General features: G+C 43.5%; 1 protein-coding gene across 2 annotated transcripts in view; it reads right to left on the reverse strand.

The window, feature by feature from the left end:
• BIG (auxin transport protein (BIG)) overlaps positions 1–23,904 on the reverse strand; it is a 41,420-nt gene that overhangs the window by 9,994 nt on the left and 7,522 nt on the right. For both annotated transcript variants that reach the window (XM_087671081.1, XM_087671082.1), the window contains 6 exons: positions 23,257–23,865; positions 22,959–23,139; positions 22,628–22,868; positions 17,907–22,532; positions 17,585–17,807; positions 17,076–17,474 (listed from right to left, as the gene is read on the reverse strand). In XM_087671081.1, coding sequence (XP_087527207.1) covers positions 17,076–17,474; positions 17,585–17,807; positions 17,907–22,532; positions 22,628–22,868; positions 22,959–23,139; positions 23,257–23,865 — 6,279 coding nt within the window. The remainder of the gene's footprint in view (positions 1–17,075; positions 17,475–17,584; positions 17,808–17,906; positions 22,533–22,627; positions 22,869–22,958; positions 23,140–23,256; positions 23,866–23,904) is intronic.

Here is a 23,904-nt window from a genome sequence, read left to right on the forward strand (position 1 = left end):
ATGTTAGAAATGTGTTTTGTAAGTTTCTCTCAAGGGGGGTAAAATAAGAAATGCAGGTTTTTTCATATAGGGATTTTTAATAGTTTGACGAGGGAAAGAGGTACTAAACCTCTATGAAACTCTCTCTTAAACAAAGAATGGCCAATTGAGCTTGAGTGATAATAGAGTCAATTGAGAATAATACGTTACATATCCATGATCTATTATTGACTTGTCACTTATGTCAAAGTTAGCTATACTATGGTGTAGAACTCAAACATTATGATTCATATATATCATACAAAGAAAATTAAAATAAACATGTAAATAGCCTATCTGCAATATGGACTGAGTCAAGTTGCAACATCATGATTCTCATTTCAAAACAAACTGACAAAATGTCAAAATCGAGAATGAATCATAATATATCATAAATAGCTCATAAATGAGAGTAAAGTCATATAATAATCAACTCTCAAGACAAGAGTAGATACTAGATTGACAAAGTCCAATAACTAAACAAAATCACCAAAAAAATCACTCTCTCATGCAAAATCTTGAGCCCTCACGAGTTATTACACATCATCAGCTTCATGTTTAACATTCCCCAACAGCTTTTGTCAAAAAAACCATGTTTTGGGTTCCAACTCACCAAAGAAAAAAAATCCCATATTTTTTACTCTCAAAAATGTTTCTTACTTCAAGAAATGTTTTATAAGTTTCAAACTAAAAGAAGCGTATTTCTTAGCTGCTATGGTTTCAGATACAACCTCCTATGACAATCGGAAGCATGGCAAATCATGCAACACAAGGTATCAAGTTCAAGGCCTACCGAAAACCTTGGAATTTCAACCGCGGAAGAGCCTATGAACAAATCTGCCAAGTTGTCTTCAATGGATACATAAGACAACTTGGCCAACAGCTTTTGTCAAAAAAACCATGTTTTGGATTCCAACTCACCAAAAAAAAAAAAAAAAACCCATGTTTTTTACTCTAAAAATGTTTCTTACTTTAAGAAATGTTTCGTAAGTTTCAAACTGAAAGAAACATGTTTCTTAGCTACTATGGTTTCAAATACAACCTCCTACGACAATACAAAGCATGACAAATCATGCAACACAAGGTATCAAGTTCAAAGCCTACCGAAAACCTTGGAACTTCAACTGCGGAAGAGCCTATGAATAGATCTGCCAATTTGTCTTCAGTGGATACATAAGGCAATTGAATGTCTCCTACTGATATGCACTCACGATCATAATAATAATGAACTTTGATATGCTTTGTGTAGGCATGGAAAATTAGATTTCATGCACTCGAAGCACTCTAATTGTCAATGAAGAGGTATTGGAGTTGTGGTGTATATGGGGATTTACAAGAACCTTGCTAGAGTTAAAACATGCTCCACATTAGTCATAAATGCTACTCTATAGTCAACTTCACAACTGAAACTAGCGACTATAGTCAGCTTCTTGCTAAACTAAGAAATAAGAGATATATTGTAACCAACCTTCCTTCCGTGGCTGGATGGTAATTCCCTGATTACAACTTAGTTACAACAGTAACATTTATTACAAAACAGAGAAATGCAAATTAGCTTACAATCTTGGACCATTCCTTGTTGGCCCCAAAACTAGCGTCCCTTTTGGTATTTCTTTAACTTAATCAAAGAAGAAGTTGATGAACAATGGCATTCTTCCAATCCCTTTCAATAATTTAACTCCCCTTGCTGTCCAAAATGACCAATAAGTCTTCGATCTGATTTGCCCCTTGATTCAGACACTTAATTAACCTTCACCCACTTTGATGGAGATGGAAAATGCCCCAAATTCATTGATTTCTGGTCTCTCTACTTGAATTTAATTGAAAACAACTTCAACCTATTGAATCCAAGTCTCGGAGCCTCATATTTCTGGTACACTTCTCGAGACTACTGGTAAATTCTAATTTCTAATGCAAATTAGGATTCACAGCAGAGAAATCTGAAATTTCTTAGCCTCTGGTGATCTCAATGCTATAATCTTTGGAGCAAGGTTGTAGAAAGACTAGGAGATGAGAGAGAGTGCTGAGGATATAGAAAACTCAAACTTTCTTCACAAAGAATTGAAGAAAACCAGTCATTTACTGCTGCTGCTCTATCTCAACAGCCTGTAGATGTAAAGAATTGATGAAAACCTGTCATTTACTACTGCTGCCCTATCTCAACAGCCTATAGATGCTGTCACCTGCTGTTGATTGGTCTTCTCTTGCCCCTAGCTACCTCAAAAGGTCCACCAATGGTGATAGATCAAACCAGAAGCATCTCCTCTCTCTCTCTCTTGCAAGCTGAATAAACTAGAATACCTCTCTCCATTCTCTAAAGACGTTTTTCAATCTTGCATGGGCATTTCTTACAAGTGGCAGCATTCCCAAATGGTTTTTACAGCATTATCCATAATTAAATATTACTTTTCAATCTTTAAATATTGAAAATTAATCTAATAATTATTTCAGTGCTCAAAAAAATAATTTGATTTGCCAATAATTAAATTGGCTAGGAAACTTCCATTTCCGAGTGTCTTTGCATCATCTTTAACCATCAAGTTAGCGTTAGGTACCATTAAATATCACTCCTCTAGTGTCACCAACCAACACTTAAGGCCATATGAATAACCTAGGCCAACAACTGGCACCAAATACCATCAAGAACTTCGCAACAATTTGGCTATGGAGCTCCAGGTAGGGTAGTGCTATATGAAGGTGCTATAGAGCAAGGTCGACGAGGCAACGCTCCAGCTCTATCTCGCATGATCAAAATTTGTTAAAGGCAATGGCTACTCACAGACAATGGCAGTGCCTTCCTAGAAAGGGCAATGTCAAAGACTTGAAGGGCTAGGCAGTGACTATTAAAGGAAGCACTACATGGGCGACAAGCTGCTATTGAAGATGACGGCTTGTTTTGAGAGCACTAACATAGAGCAATGCAAGTAGGTCATAGGGAAAGGCAACACCTTAGGCAATGGGCAAGAATTGGCAGCAAGGGAACCCTAACAAGGATTCAAAGCATCGAATAGAGCTAAGGGCAACTAATAGAACGGCATCTCAATGGACCTAGCACACAGTGCTGCTACAGCAGTGATGTCTAGGAGTTATGTAGCAACCAACTACACGGGCGAAGCCTAGGGTTAAGGGCATTGTCAAGAATAGAGGTCTGATGGACAGCAATAGCAGCCAACTACACGAGCGAAGCCTAGGGTTGAGGGCGTTGTCAAGAATAGAGGTCTGATGGGCAGCAATAGCAGCCAACTACACGAGCGAAGCCTAGGGTTGAGGGCGTTGTCAAGAGTAGAGGTCTGATGAGCAGCAATAGCACCTTGTTAACTTGGGCAACAACTACAAGCTGAGGCGGTGGCAATGACAATGAGCCATAGAAAGTGCTGGCAGAACCTTGTGCAATCCTATTGCTACTAGGTGGTGGTGGAGGGAAGCTCTGCAAAGGGCAAACAGTGGGTGGCTAACTGGGGCAACAGCTACAAGTTGAAGTGGTTGTGTCTCTGCATATGCAGCAACGATGGCAACTAGGTAGCAATAGCACGTGGCTAACTTGGGCAATAGCTACAGGCTAAGGTGGCTACGTCTTTGCACACACAATGGAACTAGGCAGTGGCAGAGGAACCCTAGGTGATGCTCATCGATAGCCCTACTATTGGGCAATGAAATGGTCCCCAGCAACATCTAAATCCAAGTAGACTTATGGTGGTTGCAAAACCCTAGGTAGTGCTATTGTTGGACAATGAAATGGTCACCGTTAACACCTAAATCCAAGTAGAATGATGCTGGTCCATTTAAATCTAGCAACAACAACTACCATTTTTGGAGCCAAGCCCAACAACAATGAAGGATGAGAAATTAGGAGTCAAAGGAAAAACATATACAATATAAGGGAGAGTGCTTCAATCACTAGGAGGATATCCATGCTTCTCTCTCTCAAAACTAGCCAACAAAGTTGTGTATCCATAGAAGGTGCTTGCGAACTCAAAGCATCATCTTAGGCACTACCAATTTAACTCCATCAAATTCAGTTTTACAAGATGTGCTAGGCATTCATTATCATGGGGTCATGAATTTTTAACTTAATGCTCTTGCAATAATTAAGTTGCCCAAATGTGAGATTAAGTTGAATGCGAGTCACTATGGCACATAACCTAGCTTTGCAAAAAGTGAGACATTGGCAAAAGGTGGAAAGGTGCCAATGGATGCCTGGTGATGGATCTTGATCAAAGACATCGAATATGCCCTCGGGAATCACTTTTAATGCCATAGGGGTTAGAGAATTAAAACATTTAATGACTTGGACTAAGGCTTATGGTCATTACAATACTTTTGGATTTATAGAGCTTAGTAATTAAGGTAGGGCAATGGCCAAGTCTTGGGCACGACCAAGTATTTTTCATTTTCAATGAATTATTATTTGCTGGAAATCGAGTGTAGAGGCTGAATTTTGCATGGGAAACTTTGGCGCATCACATCCAGCCATGTTCACAACCATGTAAGCCTGGGGAGGTAATTAATTCTAAGCAATGGAGAGGCTTGAAATAGTAGTGATGCACCTTGAGAGGAGTCCACGATCTTGGTAAGGACATTAAATAGCCCCTTGGAAAGGCTTTTAGTTTTATGTGATTAGGAATTTAAATCCATTAATATCCTAGATTAAGGTTTGCAGAAAGTTTCAACATTTCTAAGTTCAAAGATGTTAGGAATTTAAAATGCCCAAAGTTTGGGTAAGGCCATGTATTTTCCAACTTATTTAATTATACTTAGCTGAAAATTAAGTCTAGAGATTGTTTGCATGGGCAAATTTGACACTTGGCACTTGGCTAAGTTTGGGAGCCATGCAAGGTTGTGTGAGGCTGTTTGGGGTAGATCTAAGGGCAGAGAACTAAGTTTGTGGTCTGAAGAGAGCAGCTGAACTGTCAAGGCAAGAGGGCGACAAGAACTAAGGCTGTTTTTTGAGCAGAGAACAGCAAGAAAAATCTAGCTTCGGCAAGAAAACCTGATCTACAGCACTTCTTGGGACTGGACTCTGGAACAGCCAGGTGACCTGATCTACTAGACGTCTTGGGGCTGGAAACAGAGTGTAACTACTGTGCAAGCATTTCACTCACAAGAAAATCAAACAATTTACTTTAATTTGCTGCTCGTGTCTCTTCTCCCTTGGCAAATCTGAATTTCCTCTGCCCTAAGCTGCTGTTAATTTCAGCAGAAATTAGGGTTTACCAGCTATCTTGAGATCCGTGCCAACAAACCTCAACCATGTGTGAGGGATTCTTGCTGCAATTCTGAAATTAGCGGCATATCCAAAGGGGTGTGATCATCTACAACAAGGGTGACCTGCATGCAACTATTGAAGACTCAATTTGGCTCCTCGAGCATCCAAAAGCCAAGCACAAATTGAGGATTAATGATGCTGGCCACTATTTTGGGCTTGAAAATTGATGTGGATCACTGTTTTAGGGCTGAAAAGTAGAGATTTCTCTCTCCTGCTCATTTTCCCTCATTTATGTCACATACATGCTGAATCTGGCACTGGAAATTGGAGATTTGATACATTCAGCCCATCCTTGTCTTGCAACTTTCAGCCATCAGCCCTCTTCCACTAGTTGTGTAGCCCCTAGCAATTGCTGGTTGCTATGTGGTCTACAGCTATCATCCAGCCTCACACTGCTGCTAGGAATCAGGTGCCATCATCTTCAACCAGCTACATTGCTGCACTTACCAATTCCAGCCCCAAAAACCACTATATTCTGGTCTACAGCTTACTGCCCTTTCATTTCCAGCATCAACATGATTTGTGTTTCCATCTACAGCATGTTGTTTTTGTGTTTTCGAAACTTCTCTTCATCAACCTCTACTCCGACTAGTGGTTACTGCACTCGAATCTGTCTCCAATGGACAACACACACCGACACCTTCCTCGGCCCACTCCCACAAGAGTTGCTGGCTGTTGGACAGCTCCCCCCTTGAGGCTTGAGTATTCTATATATTCTCTCATTCATTTACAACATTGAGTGATTCACTTCAGAGTCCTCTTCTCTCTCTCTCTCTCTTTGTGTTTATGTTTTGGCATTTTGAGTTTGAGTTTTGAGTTTTGTGTTCTGTTTTTACATTTGATGCTTTCTCTAACTACTCCTTCAATGGAGACCATGACGAGGCATAATGGCTTTGATTTGGAGGACAATACTCCATCTACTAACCTTTCTTTTAGGGATTATTCGCAACAGCCCAACTCTTCTTCATCTCATACTCCTTCACAAGGTACATCTCAGTTGGAGCATGCTGCCTAGTGGCAAGTTAGTACAATCCAACTTTGTATGAGTCTAATTTTGTCTATGTTGCCCCTTTAGTTATGCAAGAACCGATTATAAGTCATCATGGAGACCCAATTTGGTGCTGATTACTTTAGACCTACAATAAATTATCCAGTCTAAGCACACATTGTCTTTGATGCACATCAAGGTTTTAGGCCATCATTAGGCACTCAGAGGTATACCACTCTATACCTCGGTACATTGTTAGCAAAAATGCCACCCTTTAATACTGTGACTTACACACACCCGCAATTACCTTACTCTCTATCCTCCAGTCCTTTTGTGATTGTGAAGGGAATCCCCCTCTTGCACATTGTATGCTCTCCTCGGTTGCTCAAACGCATGAATCCCCATCTTGTGCTAATGAGTCACTTCCTCCTTTGAAGGAAACAAGGAGTGGAAAAGAATCACCTCCACATTTAGCCCAATTCCACCGTTCCCAATTGACCCTAGACATGACCACATTCCAATGCCGATGGTCAATCTCCTTTGAAGGAAAAAGGGAGCAATATGCACACACCCTCACAAAGACCCTCTTGGAACTTCTTGCCCAAAAAGAATAGGTTTGTACATTTTGCTAAAACCAAGCCATGTAGATAACAAATGTTGCTCAAAGGCCAAGGGTCTTAGACCCACACCCAAAATCGCTTCATTCCTAGCTAAGGGTCTTCTACCCACACCAAAGCTGAATTCAAATTTCAAACCCCGCTCCTAAACCAACCTCAGCTCCTTCTGCCAATGGTAGTGTCATTCCAAGGAGTTTGAAAGGGGATCTTTCCCAAGGAGCTAGCACAATTTCTCCACCCCTTGGCGTCCGTGTTGATCACTGGCTGGCTACCAGTAAAAGGTAAATCCTAAATCTCCCCCTTGATCAACGCATCATAGATCTTTGATCGATTTCGTCATTACCTTCCTCTAGGCTAGTCTCTTAGGAGTCCTAGGTCATCCTTAGGAATCCTAGGCTAGTTTCCTTTAGGGTTAGCCATACTTTTCAAGTCTTCCGCTGCACACTTCCTTCTTTTATTCACTTCCACTACATCTCACTCTCACAACATCCAAAGCATCTCAATATGAAACACCTAGTGTGTAGGTCTCTTTCTTGATCTTTTCATGTTGGGTTTTGTATTTCAGTTAGAACTAACATTACAAATATATTAACAATCCTACCTAAGCTGAAGGTCTGCTTTTTGATTCTCGCCTTAATAGTAAGTATTGCGTCCATCAACATGGAGACGATTCATGAAGATAGTATCTTCTCTCCAAAACTCAAGTCTTGGGCATCCTTCTTCTCTTAACAGTCATCTTTCTTTCCTTTCCATTGAGGTATTTTTATCATTTAACCATAATTATCTACACTTCTAGTTTACTTTTCATGACAAGAGGACTCCTACTTTGATAGCTGTACCTTCGTACTCTTGGCTAGCATCAGAGAAATCTCCCAAGGTCGAGTTTCAAGCATGCCTACGAAACTTGGTAGGCATTGGAGCCCTCTCCCAAGATCAAGTATAAGCCCATCCCAACTACCTTGGTGACTAACTTTTCCCCGCTCTTCTAGTTGGAGAGGAACAGGTCTTCCTTCTTCATCCATTTGACTTATTTGCATCGTGGACTACTCTCTTAGCGCTTCTCAACTAGCACAAAGCCCTCTCTAGATTCAAGCTTGCCTACGCCACTTGATCACCATTGGAACCCTCTCTCGAGACTAAGAACGAGTATATTCCGCATACCTAGAAGATTGATTCTCCTTTGACCATTCCGGCTAGGAAGTGTTAGATCTACCTTCATCATCACATTCATTATGGTTTTCGGCACCATACGAAGACCGACATTAGGTTCCTCTTCCTCCTTTGGCATCAACATCCATGGTTGAGAGGAAGTTTCTACCCTTCATTGGTGTTCTACACATTTCGGCATTGATCTTCAACATCGATCTCCCTTTCCTATTGTACCTTCCCTTTGCATTGCATGATCATCATCATCTTTGTAAAAGGGCACTTAGGCAAGTGAGCAATTTTCCCATGAGAAACACTATCCAAGTGGCACCTGTTGCATATGTATTCTCATCATGTAGCACAACAGTTTGCATCTCATTGTGCAGAGTATACCTGAGCTGTCTCCACCGATAGTTCTTTACCACCACATCACCATACTTCTTCACCCCTTTCCCTCAACATCATACCCACAAGTGGTTGGAATAGCTTGTTTGTTTTGTGACATGTTGGATCTAACCATCACCTCTTCATTCTTCCCTCACGACCTAGTTACTTCATTAGCCACAAACATATCTTCTTTCACCCAAAAAAAATAGTTCAATGGTTCTCTCCAGCTTTTCAGGTCTTGGTAGGCCACTGGGCGAGCTAGCCAATGCCCTGGCCTCTCCAAGGTAATCACTTGGGCTCCCTTGGTTAGATAACCATCACCTTTGTAGTCTTGATAGGCTATTAGGCAACCAACGTGCACTCTTTGTCTGACTCCCTAGTTGCTTTTGTTAGAGATCAGTCGCCTAGTCGGACTACACAGTCCACAGTCCAGTCGGACTGTACAGTCGAACTGCCACGTGGCAGTCCGACCTGCTTCCGTACAGTCGGCTGCATTTAATGCAGCCGACATGCAATTATCTGGCGCCCAGATTTTGGCTATTTATAGCTGCAATTTCTAGGAGCCTCCTACACTCTTCTACTCGCAGATTACAGGCTGGAGGCTCGCGCAGATTCCGTCTCTGTTCGCAGATTTCAGACAAGAGATCGTGCAGACTGCAGCGAACTTCGAGGTGAACAGCAGGTTGCATCGTCGAGGTGGAGACACGCAATCCAGCGCACTGCGCCTGTGTACATATCTGCATATCTTTGTATACAGCACACTTTATACAGTAGATCTTCATTTACCACTGTCTCTTTCTGTCTCTTCTCTCTGTGTTCTCTCTCTCTCAATCCTACGCTTCCGCACCGCTGCACTCTGACATGGTATCAGAGCAGTGTAGAAGGGCTGACTGAGTGCAGAACTAACCTAAAGAAGAGTTTCCATCGCGACACAAGGCTGTGATTTCAGCGTTTGAGGGCAAGCAAGAGGGCTGCGCCTCAAAACAAGGCTGAAGCGAGCGTGGGCGCGCGGGAAAGGAGTCCAGGTGGTGGATTTGCTGCTGTTTTCTGCTGTTTTGACGAGGAGGAAGTTTGAGTTTTCAGCTTTCAAGTGCAGGTTTTGCTTTTTCATCACCTCCGACGGGAGAAGAAGTTTCGGGACGCGGAAGAGCCCTAGCAGGCTGCGTTTTCACAGTCAAAGGGGGCTGCTTTTGCATTTGTAAAGGCATTATAGGTGAAGATGTCTACAGAGATTGCCTTGGAGTTCCAAACGATCATGGACCAGAAGGTGCCTGTCGTACCGGCTCTTCCCCCTGATCAAAAGCTCGATGGCGATAATTACCGCATTTGGCGCATGATGATGCTGGCCATCCTTGAGTCCTACGATTTGGCGGAGCTAGTACAGGAGGAGATCAACCGGCCCTCGATGAGAGATGAATCCAAACTCTCTTCCGATGCTCGTGCGGAGTTGGCCAAGGCATAGTCTCACTGGGACAAACTGAATGCCAGGATTCGTTCCTTTCTTTTTCTATCTTGCACTATACCCGTGATAGCTCACATCGAGCACTTGACGGTGGCTCGGGAGATATGGCTGGAGCTTGATCAGATGTATAACCGGATGACCCTTATGAAGCGGGTTTCTTTGGAGGTGCAAATGCGGACCTTGTCCATGAACAAGTCTTCTTCGTTGCGGGAGCACATCAATAAGCTTAGACAGCTTCAGATGCAGGTTCAGAATGCAAGGAAGCCGATTTCCTCCGAAGACATGGCGATCACACTCTTGTCCCAGTTGCCGCCACGATTCGATGCTTTCTACTCCGCCCTCATTGCTTCAGGGCGAGAGTCCACTCTTCGGTGGGAAGAGTTGATTCCTATGGTCTTGGACCAAGAGGAACAACTGAAGGGACAGAATGCTTCCAAGTCGGAGGCACTGATAGGTCAAGCCTCTCAGAAGAAGAGGAAGGACCAAAAGAAGAAAAAGGGGGATAACAAGTCAAAGAAGGACAAGGATAAGGACAAAGAATCCACATGCCATATTTGTGGAAAGACCGGCCATTGGAAGAAGGATTGCCCTGACAAAGACAAGAAGGACACCAACAAGAAGGACACGAAGGATTCTGGAACGGTGGCTGCACCCTCATCAGCTGCGTTTCTTCATCTAGCTGTCATTGAGGACTCTACACCGAATGCTTCTGATGCTGTGATGACAGCTCCCCAAGCTCGAGAGTGGATCGTTGACGGTGGTGCCTCCCGACACATGACTCCTTCATCAGATGGTGTTGCCCAGTTGCGACCTTCGCGTGGGCAGATTCTCATTGAAGATAGCTCTTCGATGTCTATTGCAGGACAGGGTGAGATGCAGCTTATTCCAGATGGACGTGGTGGTATCCATACCTCAAAGGTATTGCATGTACCAAGTTTAGGGTATCATCTACTATCAATTCATAAGATTTGTTCCCTTGGACTTTTGGTGGAGTTTGACAGTGATTCGGTGCGAGTCCTTGATCGTGTGTCACGGAAGGTTCTCTCATTTGGATATGAGAAAAACGGCATCTACAAATTGAAGTCTTCCATCGCCCTCTCTACTCTTCTTCTTACCTCTCAGACACAGTCAAAGCTATGGCATGCTCGGTTTGGTCACCTCAACTATGATTATCTTCGGAGGGCGTCACGTGAACAGCTTGTTCGAGGGTTGCCGGACATAGTGGTGAGCCAACAGCCATACGTTTCCTGCATTCGTGGGAAGCACCATAGGGATGCGATTCCCAACAAAGCTTCGCGGCGGTCTACTTCACCGATGGAGCTTGTATCTACAGATCTTTGTGGCCCTATGAGAAACGAGTCCTTGCGAGGGAGCTCGTACTTCATGTTGATCGTAGATGACTACAGCAGGATGACATGGGCCTATTTCTTGGCGTTAAAGTCAGAAGCTTGCTCCCACTTCAAGAATTGGCTTCTCTTTGAGGAGAACCGATCGGACCGGAGATTGAAGACCTTGCGATCCGCCAAGGGTGGTAAATTTGTTTCTAATGAGTTTGCTCGTTTTTGTGCAGATAGAGGTATTCACTAGGAGTTTGCTAATACCAACACTCCTCAAGAAAATGGCATTCTTGAATGGAAAAACCGAAGTGTGATCGAGATGGCGCGCACCATGATGGAGCACTGACAAACACCTCAATTTCTGCGGGCCGAGGCTGTGGCTACTGCAGTCCACATCCTTAATCGATTCCCCGCTTCGGCCGTTGATGGGATGACACCTTTTGAGGCTTACTTTGGGACTAAGCCCGATGTTTCTTATTTTAGGGTTTTTGGGTGTGATGCCTATGTTCACATTCCCAAGGCTCATCGTGATAAATTTGAAGCAGCTTCCCGAAGACAGGTGTTTGTTGGCTATAGCTCTCAGTCCCAAGGCTATCGTTTGTATGATCCCGTCAAGCGGGATGTGTACACCAGTCAAGATGTGCGGTTCGTGGAGGTTCCGGCCATAGCAACGGGTGAGGAGCATCCCGTTCTTGGAGATCCAGGGGAGAGTTGGGCTCCTGCGACAGTTTCCTTGGAGCCTGCACCTTTTGATTCTGATTTTGTTTCTAATACAGAGTCTACTATTCCATCGGTCACCCCCGAGGAGTTACCACCGGTGGATATCCCAGAATCTTCAGCTGATGAAGAGAGACGAGGAGAGGTCCGGCCTCCCCCTCGTTGGGCCCGTGACACACTCCGTGATTCAGGGATCGAGGGGGTCCCTAAGGAGTAGGGACTGCAGGATGGTCCGCGGCGGTCACGGAGGCACCAAGCACATTCTACGGAGCTTGTTTGCTCTAACTATTGTTTGATGACCCGTGTTATGCAGGATCGAGAGCCCACCTCTGTGAAGGAGGCTTTACAATCCGCACCATGGAGGAAAGCTATGGAAACCGAGTTGGAGGCTATTGAGAGGAATGGCACTTGGTCACTCGTGCCACGCCCCCCGAATAAGAAGGTGATTGGCGTCAAATGGGTCTTCAAGTCCAAGTATCTTAGCGATGGTTCTTTGGACAAGCACAAGGCTCGCCTTGTTGCTAAAGGTTTTGCACAACGCCTAGGGATTGATTGTCATGACACTTTTGCCCCACTACTCGTATGGCGACTATTCGAGCTGTTCTTGCCTTGGCTGGCCATAGGCGATGGCCTGTCTACCGATTGGATGTGAAGTCGGCCTTCCTCAATGGTGATTTGAAGGAGGAGATCTATGTAGAGCAGCCTCCTGGCTTTGGATCTTCAGATGGGAAAATCTACAGGTTGAGGAAGGCCTTGTATGGCCTCAAGTAGGCTCCGCGTGCATGGAACAAGAAGATTGATTCGTTCCTTCAATCACAGTTGGGATATCGGCGTTCCAAGGCCGATCCGCAGCTTTATGTACACACTTCCGAGGCTGGTTGTATGCTTTTTGTGTTGTATGTTGATGATTTGATTGTCATAGGTGATCATGCACAGAAGGTCCAAGAGACGAAGGCAACTTTACATTGGACGTTCGAGAGGACAGACTTGGGTCTACTCCTTTCTTCTTGGGCCATGAGATTTATTAGTCTCAGAGGGGGATTTTCATCTCTCAACAGAGATATATACAGGAGCTCTTGGTTTCTTTTGCGATGGAGGATTGTCGGACCCTTTCTACTCCTATGGATCCGAACTGGAAGGCCACTTCACACTCAGCTTCTCCCATGGCGGATGCTTCCCGCTATCGTCAGTTGATTGGATCATTGATTTGGCTCCTCAACACTCGTGTTGATCTTTGTTTTGCTGTTGGGCTCTTGGCAAGGTTCATGAGTGAACCTCAGACAATGCATTGGCAGGCTGCCCAGAGGATACTTCGGTATTTGAGAAGGACATCTAATTTAGGGATTCATTATCCAGCAGGCACAGGTGGTTCAGATCTTGTACTTGCAGGTTGGAGCGGACTGGTGATGTGGACCACAGGCGGTCTACTATAGGCTATTGTTTTACCTTGAGTGCACGTGTTATCTCATGGAGTAGCAAGAAGCAGCCCACGGTAGCCCTTTCATCTACTGAGGCAGAGTATCGGGCCGCGTCTTCCACCACATGTGAGGCTGTGGGGCTTCGGAGATTGTTGAAGGAGCTTGGCTGCCCCTAGACTCGTCCTACTTTGCTGCAATGCGACAATGAGAGTTGCATTGCCTTGGCACGGAATCCTGTTTTTCATGCCCGGACGAAGCACATAGAGATCCAGTACCACTTTATCAGAGAGAAGCTTCTGGATGAGACCATCACTGTGGAGTACTGCAAGACGGAGGACAATCTTGCAGATTTGTTTACGAAGGCACTTCCCCAGGCTCTACTTTGGAGACATGCCAGATCCCTCAGGCTTCTGCCCCACCCAGGCTCTGAGAGGGGGTGTTAGAGATCAATCGCCTGGTCGGACTGCATAGTCCACAGTCCAGTCCGTACAGGTCGGCTGCATTTAATGCAGCCGACATGCAGTTATCTGACGCCCAGATTTTGGCTATTTATAGCCGCAATTTCTAGGAGTCTCCTACACTCTTCTGCTCGCAGATTACAAGCTGGAGGCTCGCGCAAATTCCACCTCTGTTCGCAGATTTCAGATAGGAGATCGTGCTGACTGCAGCGGACTTCGAGGTGAATAGCAAGTTGCATCGTCGAGGTGGAGACACACAGTCCAGCGCACTGCACCTGTGTACATATCTAAATATCTTTGTATACAACACACTTTATACAGCAGATCTTCATTTGCCACTGTCTCTTTCTCTCTCTTCTCTCTGCGTTCTCACTCTCTCAGTCCTACGCTTCCGCACTGCTGCACTCTGACAGCTTTGGGGTGGGATGCCTCCAGAGAAAACTAGGCTTGAGCTTTTGTTCCGGTCCTTTCTTGGTTCCATTTTTGGGCTTGAGAGGGGGTGTTGAGACAAAAATACTGTACAAATTGATTAGCTCTTTAAAACAACCCAAAACATGTAAATTACCAAAAGTTGCATAAAATGTGGTGGTTTCCCAAAGATATTAGGTGCTTGATAAGCAAAACCCTAATTTCGGAGGATCCCTCTACATCTATAAATAGATAAGCTCCCCACCATTCAGCCCATCCTTGTCTTGCAAGTTTCTGCCATCAATCCTCTTCCACTAGTTGTCCAACCCCTAGCGACTACTATGTGGTATACAATTGTCACCTAGCCACCCACTACTACCGGTGATTAGCTGCCATCATCTTCAAGCAGTTCCATTGCTGCATTTACAAGTTCCAACCCTACGGACTATTGCGTTCTCATTTCCAACCTGCTACCCTTTCATTTCCAGCATTGTCTTAATTTGTGTTTGCATCTCTGACAAGTCGTTTTTGTGATTTCAGCACTTTTCTTCATCAACCTCTACTCCAATTGATGGTTACTACACTTGGGACCCGTCTCCATTGGATGATACACACTGATACCTCCCTCAGCCTACTCCCATGAGAGCCACATGCTATTGGATAGCTCTACCCTTGAGCATTCTATAGATTCTCTCATTCATTTACAGCATTGATTCATTCACTTCACAGTTCTCTTCTCTCTCTATTTGTGTTTGTGTTTTTGTGTTTCCAGTTTTGAGTTTTGCGATTTGTGTTTTGCGTTTAGCGTTTTCCTTTGTTTTCTTATTGTCTAATTTATTGTGTTTCAGCCGTGTTCATACATTCTATGTTTTCTCTATGCAAACCCTAGCATATCTTAACATGCCTTAGTGATTGAGGAAGGTTGTGGATGTAAGTTCAACCAGTGGACAGCAAAATAGGTGAAATTCTAGAGACCCACAAAAAGGCCAACTTGCATGCAACTAGAAAGGATTCCATGATTGTGGAATCAAGGGGCAAATTGGATTTTATGAATACTAGTTAGAAAGAACAACAACATATTTCAATATCATAAGAGAATTGGCTTGGTCAATAGAGGAAGTGGGGACTTGAGACCATATCTCTTGAATTCAAGGTAAGGCCTGACACCTCTCGGGGATTCTAGTCAAATCTTAGTTGTGCAACAAAACTTTGGAATTAATGTGAAGAGAAATACCACAAGGGGGTCAACGTTTTGGGGCCAATGGTGTATCCGCTCGTCTCGATTTTCTTTAGGGAAAACTAGTCCAAAGTAATAAAGTGTTGAATTTTCAATTCTATCATTTATTTTATGAATGTATAGCTTGTTACAATTAGCGTTATTCAGGTCCCACCACTCTCCTGTAAAATAAAGATTGGTTTCAAGGACAGCAGCTGAGCATTGTTTTGTTGCACATAACCTGTTTTGAGGGTGAATCTAGGGCGAAGGAAAGCAGGTGCAGGATCAAGAGCCATTCAGCAGCAGGCAACAGCTTCTCGAGTACTGTTTGGGGCTGGCAACTGCTGTAGAAGCATTATTTCAAAGTCTTACCTATTTCAAAGTTTTACCAAGGGATAGTCTTACCAATTTCAGACTTCAATTGAAGTCTGAAATTGAAATTGTAAGTTCCAGGCCTAGTCTTACCAATTTCAAAGTTTTGGACTATCCCAATTGAAATCAATTTATGGAATTGATGTAGAAAGAGATACCGCAAGGCCCATCAAGGTTTTGAGGCCAATTGATGTCCGCTGCTCTCTTTTCTCAAAGGAAAACTGGCCCAAAGTTGGTAAAGTGCTGAATTTCTTTCAATTATTTCTTGTAAATCTGAGTTCCACAGCCCTCTCCGAAAAAGGAAGGTTGGTTTCATTCACCCTCACTCGGAATGCCTACTTGTATCAATGATTTTTGTTTCAAAGCTAAGGGACCATCAGACATGCTGATCTCTACAGGCACTGAAGGAGAGTAAGTCCTAGCATAGAGCTGCCATTTCCATGCAGAAATTTGTTGCATAGTTTGATGAGAAAAGTTTCATAAGAAAGAAAGCCTTGATTTCTCGCATATAAACAGGCATTAGGGACAAACACAGAAATTTGTTGCATAGTCTGACGAGAAAAGTTTCATAAGAAAGAAAGCCTTGATTTCTGGCATATCAACAGGCATTAGGGACAAACACAGTAACGACAGTTTACTGAACAGATTTTGTGCATATGCTCATGAGCAAAAAGATGCATGATAGTGATAACCTAGAGGACCTAGTTGGATGAGCAAATAGCACCACTTTGCCAGGGCTGACAAGCATGCAGCTTCTTGTTGGCCCATCAATCAGCCAGTATAAAGAAACGTTCTTTCTTTCTGCCATTATTTCCCTCAGCATTGTTTCTAAACATCGCCTCTTTAAATGCAACTGAAGTTGCATCTTGGGTTCATTCAGTCATCTTCCTCTCGATTCATTATTTGCTCTGGACCATTACCGATGCAAGAGTATTTACAAGAGCAAACCACAAAGGGAGACTTTGAGTGCCAGAAGCTCACAAAGGTCTTAATTCTTTTGAAGCATCTGATGAGATTTTTATTAACTATCCCAAAAACGTTCATCGTGTTACAGCACATTCACACAGGCATCCTGTTACAGAGACGTTACTTCTTTAACCACCCATGCCTTTATCAATTTCAGGCCAACTGGAAAAAATTACCTGTCCAGGCTGCAAACTAATATATGCTCTCAAAACACAGTATACTTTTAAACCAAATTCACAAAATTTTATGTTTTTAACCAGAATAATTAATACTCTTCAAGTAAAATCCAGCATTCAGACCTGTAATCGATAAGTGATATTCATTGGTGGACATTCCCTGCCAGATGCACCTCCAGAACTGGCAGCCGCTGGAACAACAGAACTTGAGGCCTGGCTTTGAGCCTTCCTCCAGACCTGCTCATAGACTTGAGCCACACTAAGGTCTAAGGATATTATGTTACCAGCAACAAGTAGCTCCATTCCATAATCATCTTCAATAAGCGCAAGCAGATCTAATTGGTGACAGATTTTGTTTTTCACATCCCGCATTAGTGGACCCACTTCTAAGCTAGAGTATGGATTCTTGGTCATCGATCCTCTTATGAATTCTTCCTGTGTGTGAGCCTTATTCAACACCATCATATATGCAGGTTCTGGCTTTGTTGGACAGATTATGTTGCATAAAAGCTCCAGAATGAACTGGTCAACAACAAGGGCAAAACAGGTTATAATAAGACATATCACAGAAAGCCAACAGTATTTTTGCTCTTCCAATTTCTAGAAGATGCCTCACTTCAGGAAAGACATACCACAGCCGTTCGGTCCTTCTTGTCCCTTGCATGAGTTTGAAGGCCAGCTATGCAGGCTCGGATGAAATGCCGCTTGTTCTCAAAGCTCTCCTGAAGCAGACCATCTAAGAGTTCTCTTAAGAGGAGACCACAATCACCTATCAACTTTGTCTTTTGCACCACCAAACCTCGAACAACTAAGAGAGCTTCTAAAACTTGGGAAAGCAGCTCATCCTTCATAAACCTGTTGTTAGAAGTGAAATCAGCCAAAAGACTAATGCCAGAATAGAGGAGAGGGGTCAAAAGATATTCAAAAAATACAAAATTCATGTAAAGGCCTTACTGAACACGTATGTTAGGCACTTGAAGAAACTTCCCCAACAATTCGATAAATTTATGCAAAATGTATCCCTGTGAAATATCAGTATGGAAACTATGCTCTTGTGCCTCAATGCGGCTCACTTCCTCAGTAATAAGCCTGCATAATGTCTGCAGGAAACCACGTACAGTCAAGAAAAGCCGGGCATCTTCTGGTTCTATCATTTTGTATAGAAGTTCAAAGTAATCACAAGCGCTTTCACCAGCAGTTCTGGTAGATGGTAAGAGATTCATCAGCAAATTCAAAAACCTTGTACGCCTAGCAGGACTTTGAGAGCAGAGCACTTCTATGAGCCCACACATTTCCACACGGATAGCCTGAGAACATGCACTCAGAACCAACTCACAGACCCAAGAGCTATTCTCAAACACACTCAGCTCATTTGCTACTGACACCTTGCAAGCCCGCCTCTTCCATTTCAGTATGTACTTCAGTGCTAAAAAGTCAGCACGCTTTGGATCTCTTCTTAACTTTTGCACATTGGGCTTGCCACTGTATGACGCAGTATACTGCCTGCGTACGAAATCCAAATAAGTAGCACCATTCTTCCACTCAGTATAGTTTACCAGTGGCATATCTTGCCCCTTTATTTCATTATCAACATCCTTATCAGAAGGAACTGCTTGAGACTTGCTAGCTTGGTTAGGGTTTGCCCTCTTGGCTGCGGTCATTGTCTTCTCAACCTCATCAATTCGTGACTCAGACTTGGGCCCAGAGGCATTGTCAGATTCAAGAGAGGATGCCTCTGGCTTGGGAGGAGTGCATGCCTGTGATATGATTCTTAAGCAAGGAAGAATTATGTGCTCCGCAATGGCTGGATGTCGAGCACCAACCTGGATAGAAGAAAATAACAACTGGAAAACAATACGCAGCCTGGATTCCCAAAATTCATCCACTAAAACGCAGGTCTCTGAAAGCAACTGTAAGTCCTCCCGAACACAAGTTGAAATATCAATAGAACGATGATGATCCAGACAGTACATTGCTTTTTGCTTGATCAAATCATTCAATTCTTTGACAGCAGCAGCATCACCTTCTGTGAAGGCACATAACACAGCCCTAGCTTGTATACGAGCAGTCTTGGACCCCTGATGAATGTTGTTCTCAAAGAGTTCAGACAGGATGCCTGCAGACACCAACTGCTGTCTGCACTGTGGCATCTTTGCAAGGACATGTAACCATTCAAGGCACTGCCCTACAAAAGTATTTGCACAGCCATAACAACGATTGCTGGGTCTGGAAGGCAATAGCTTCAAGATTGGAACCCCAGTACCAGGGGACCTCTTTTGCTCTAGATAAGATGTCAAAACACGCATGAGACCTTGTAGTGTTTGCACACTTCTACTGACTGAATCAAAGGCCATCTTGCACTTTTCTCCATACAGAACTCCCAAGATAACAATCTTCCTATTTATCTTGAATGAAGATGATCCTGGTAAGGAAACAATCATCTGTTGAACAGAATTTATTTGTTGAGAATCCATCTCTGTCTCACCAATGCTTGACACTAGCTTTAGCAAAGGTTTCTTGAATCCAAGTAGCTGCTGATACCTTTTATGAGCATTCTCTGACTCAATTTCAATAGCTGCCAAACCTTTCTTCATATCATCATCATTCTCCATGCTCTCAAAATGAAAGCTTGGTTTTGCCATAAAATTGAACTCAAAGCGGCCATACTTGCTGTAACCACACTCATTGCAGAGAAAAGAGTCCAAATTTTCATAATTAATATTTCGACATTGTCTGCATTGGTAAGCATTCTCACGACAGTTTCCACAAATGCCATGCTTGTCAGTCACATACCGGCTGCAGCGAGGGCACTGTAAGGACTCTAGAGATGATGCCTGTAGGTTCTCATAGAAGGAGTCAAGTTCAATCATAAAGTTGCATGCAGTTATAGGGATAGGAAACTCAACCTTAAGTTCGGTTTGATTGAAAGCCAGGTAGCAACTCTTTGCCCTTTTCCACAGTGACCAGTTGTTCTTTAACTCTGATAAATCAGTAACTGGTCTATTGTTGTAGTACAAATTTAGCACTTTAACAGACTTTGACCTCCGGGCATCATGCACATTCATTGTCACACTTTGAATTGTATGACTGCCAACACATTTAACAAGGATACGGTTGTCGGTGAATTTAGTTTCTGACTTCAAATTATCAAGCTTCATCCGGGAAAAGGGTACTTCTGGACAACTGCAGGCCAGACATGGTTCACTTTCCAAATAGTAGCCATCAAATTCTACAAGGCTGCTGAGTGTGTTGTATATTCTTGAGTTAGGATGATTTGCAAGGAGTTCATTCTGGGAGCGTAAGGTGTCAAAGATCACTTTCACAACGTCAGCAGTCAAGCAAGCTTGCACAACACTGGTTTCTTGGCTGCTGGAACCTGCCCCTGGAGTCCCTTTACTTAAAATCCAGGTAAGTAGATCTGTGTACTCCACAATATTTTGACCATAGGAGGGAAGCACAGGAACTTTCTGCAGTAGCACCTTAAGCATCATTTCTCGCACAGACTGCCTACCATGATGCCAAGCACCATATATCACAGATTTTGCCTCTGTTCGAACACTGGCTGCATTCCACTCTAGTAGGAAAACATCAATGAATTGCATCAGCACTTTCCCCTCTTCTGCAGCCAACTGCTCTACGGCTAGCTCCATGTCTAGAAAAGATTTTTCTGCAAGCCCGTCGGCTGTTTCATCAATGCTGCCCTTCTTCTTCTTCCGTGAATCAGAAACTTGACTACTTTGCCTTGTCACAGTGGTGCCCCCAGTGATTGTTGCTTCTGCAGAGCTCTCTTTGGTTGCAGTGGATCCTCCTAACTCTTTACCAGCATAGAATGCCAATGTCAGAAGCTTTAGTGTCTGAACAACAGATTCCTCACCAAAAAGGAAAATTCCATTTAATAGAAACTGCAAAATATCAGGATGACGTGAGCAGTACTTCTGCCAATTGCGAGGCCTAGCTACAGCTACCTCCACAATAGCTGAAAGACATTTTACTAACTTTACACTTCTTTCATATACTAAAAGACCTTGAAAACCACCAGCCTTTTGCACCAACTTGTACAATTTTTTCACCTCCCTGGAAAGCTGCCATGCATCCCTCACATTATAATAATGGCCTTTTGATCCACATAAATGTAGCAACAGCCTCCGAGCAAATCTCTTGATTGAGGTAGTGTGAGGATTATTGATATAACTGCAAAGTATATCCTGCCATCCATCTAGCTTGAGATCCTGGGCAGCCATCCACAATTTAGAGCTGACTGGATCCTTTTCAACAGATTTTTCAGATTTCTCAGGTCTAACTAAGTTGTATGCCAGGCGAAATGCACTCTCTAGCATTAGTCTGTGAAAGTCTCCAAAAAGGTCGCTTCGGTGAGCTTTAGCATAAGAATCTGTGAAAAAAGGAGCAAAGTTTCCCGCAGTAAATTCCTTTTTTATCACTAATAGGGCACCACATGAAGGACCATTTAAGCTAGCGACTGTACTTGAATCTTGACTCCTTGATCTTTTGAATATTTGACCAAGCTGTTGCACAATGGAAAGGAGGTAATTCAATAACACCTGCTGCCTCAATGCAGCAGACCCTCTGTCTAGCTGAGACCTGGCTCTCTCCTTCTCCAATCCGTCCTCTGAAGCTGGAGACCCATTTCCCGATGAGAGCTGCAATGCCTGAGAAACCTCACCACTTCCTGTTCCCCCCTTTGACTGGGTCTGTTCAGAACCAGGCTGATGCCAGTTCCGTAACATCAAGTTGAAAAAAGTGAACACCAGGATCACCACCTCGCCAAAACCTGACCGTGATTTCACAGCTAGTGGAACACCAAGATCGAGCTCCTCAAGTAGGAGTAAGACAAACCTCTCCAGATCTATACTTTCTGAACCAGAGCTTTCAATAAAAGGACTTGCAGGTGCAGATGCCAGGCGATAGAAAAACTGCATGAGTGGAACAGCTTCAATGCCAGAAGTGAAATGCATCCAGCCTTTGATATCATCCAGAAGACTTTTGAGAAGCATTGAATTCAAGGCCCTTTTTGATGCAGAGATCTTTACGACCTTAGACTCAGCCACAGAGTTATGAATTGTCTCTTTGCTATTAGAGGCATCTACTGAGGAGCTGAAAGAACCATACGCCGATTGCCTGCTCAGTTCTGTTGCCACTTGCAAAAGATTTTCATCACTTAGTTCATCTATAGATGCGAATTGGATATCGCCACCTTCTCCACTCATAGTATTCTCAACTTCAATGGGCAAAGCTGACATACGATGATCCCTTGTATGTGGAGGTGGAAGCCGATCTCCATCCATGGCTTCATAGCAAGCCTCACAAAGGTCAAAATCAGGGCAAACATTACAATGCCACCGGCGTCCTACAATTGGAACAGTTGAACAGCCATCACAACAATACTGTACAGAAGCATTTCCTCCATCCTCTTCCACTATATTCTGGCCATCTGCGACTCCCGGCATAGGACCGCTTTCAGATGTCAACTGCATGGATCTGGAACCATCCACTCCATCGTCATTGGCCAGCAAAGTTTGCTTAGGAAAAGGCACTTGAAGCAGCCTGGATGACATAGCCAAGCTGGCCAACAACACCAAGTTTTGTGGATCAGTCTTCACATCAAACTACAGGTAGGAAACCACTAAAAACAACCGATATCATACAAATTTATGAACCTGCATGATGACCGAACCACCTCATAGGGTGCAAAAATAAGCTTCCGAAGCAAAGCAACTGCAGGAGCCACAGATGCTGCAGCTCCAGCTCCACTGTTTGCATGCCCTGCCAAACACTCAGCATACCCATAAATGAGATCTACGGATGGTATCACCAGACTATTAACCACTTCTGCATCAGGTTGCTCCATGGACAAAAGCTCCCAGAGAACCTGCATTAAGCCATCTACCAGAGAAGAACCTGCACATTGGATAGCACAGCAGATTCACCAATCACAGTACAAGTTTTGCAGTTTAAAACCATTCCAACATAGCCAAAAACCAAACTCACCATAAGTATCCAAATAACTGGCAAGGTTTGATCTTCTATGCAGAGCGATCTTACAAACAGCCTTCATCTGAGCTGTAAACTCCTGAATAGCCCAAGGTACCAAAGATCCACCAGTACCCAATTTGGATACTAACAATGGGCACATGCGAGACACCCCTGTGAGACGTAGCATATCCTTGGCCTGAAAAATGTACATCAGATACCTGACATTAAACAAACCTCACAAGAATTTTCACACAGCATTGGATAAAAGCTCAGTGCATAATCCAGAGAAGAATGAAAAAGGCACAAGCATTGCCTGGTAAAAAGCATCCTTTCCAGGATAGAGTGCACGAAGAATCCGTCTTGCAGCTGCCTGTAGAAGTGGCTGTCTGTCCGTTTCAAATACCAGTTCCAGTAATGGCTGACACCTTTTGCGACTTGCTTCAATTATCCTTCCTTCAACCTCGCCAACATTCATTCTACTTGCCAAATAGTAGCAACAGAGAAACATAAAACAATCAGCCATGATCTGTTCTTCGATAGGTGCATTTTTCATGAGTTTATATTTGGTTCCACTTCCTGTAGGAACAACTGTAGAGATGTGTGTTTCCATGTCCAATACTGCATCAATTTTTTCCTTCCATCCAAATTCATCTTTAGGTCTTCCATATACCTCAAGGCTATCAATTCTAGGTAGTGCAAAACCACTAAATGTTGGACCAATCGTCAAAGTGAACTCTTCATCAGCCAGTAAAGCCTCAGGATTAGTAAAGGGAAAATCATACCAACGACATACACCTTCCTCCAGCTTAATAACTCTCTGAAACAGGCGAATTTCAGAAGGAATATGACTTGTGCTGGAATTTCCAACGTGCAGACGACAGCCAACCATAACAATGTCGGCATTGGAGTTATGCACTGTAATCTGATACATCAAAAGAAGTTGATCAATCTATGAACAGTT

The sequence above is a fragment of the Lygodium microphyllum genome, chromosome 29 (assembly GCF_053477565.2).
Source record: "Lygodium microphyllum isolate KBCC chromosome 29, Lygodium_microphyllum_v1.1.10, whole genome shotgun sequence".
Classification (NCBI taxonomy): domain Eukaryota; kingdom Viridiplantae; phylum Streptophyta; class Polypodiopsida; order Schizaeales; family Lygodiaceae; genus Lygodium; species Lygodium microphyllum.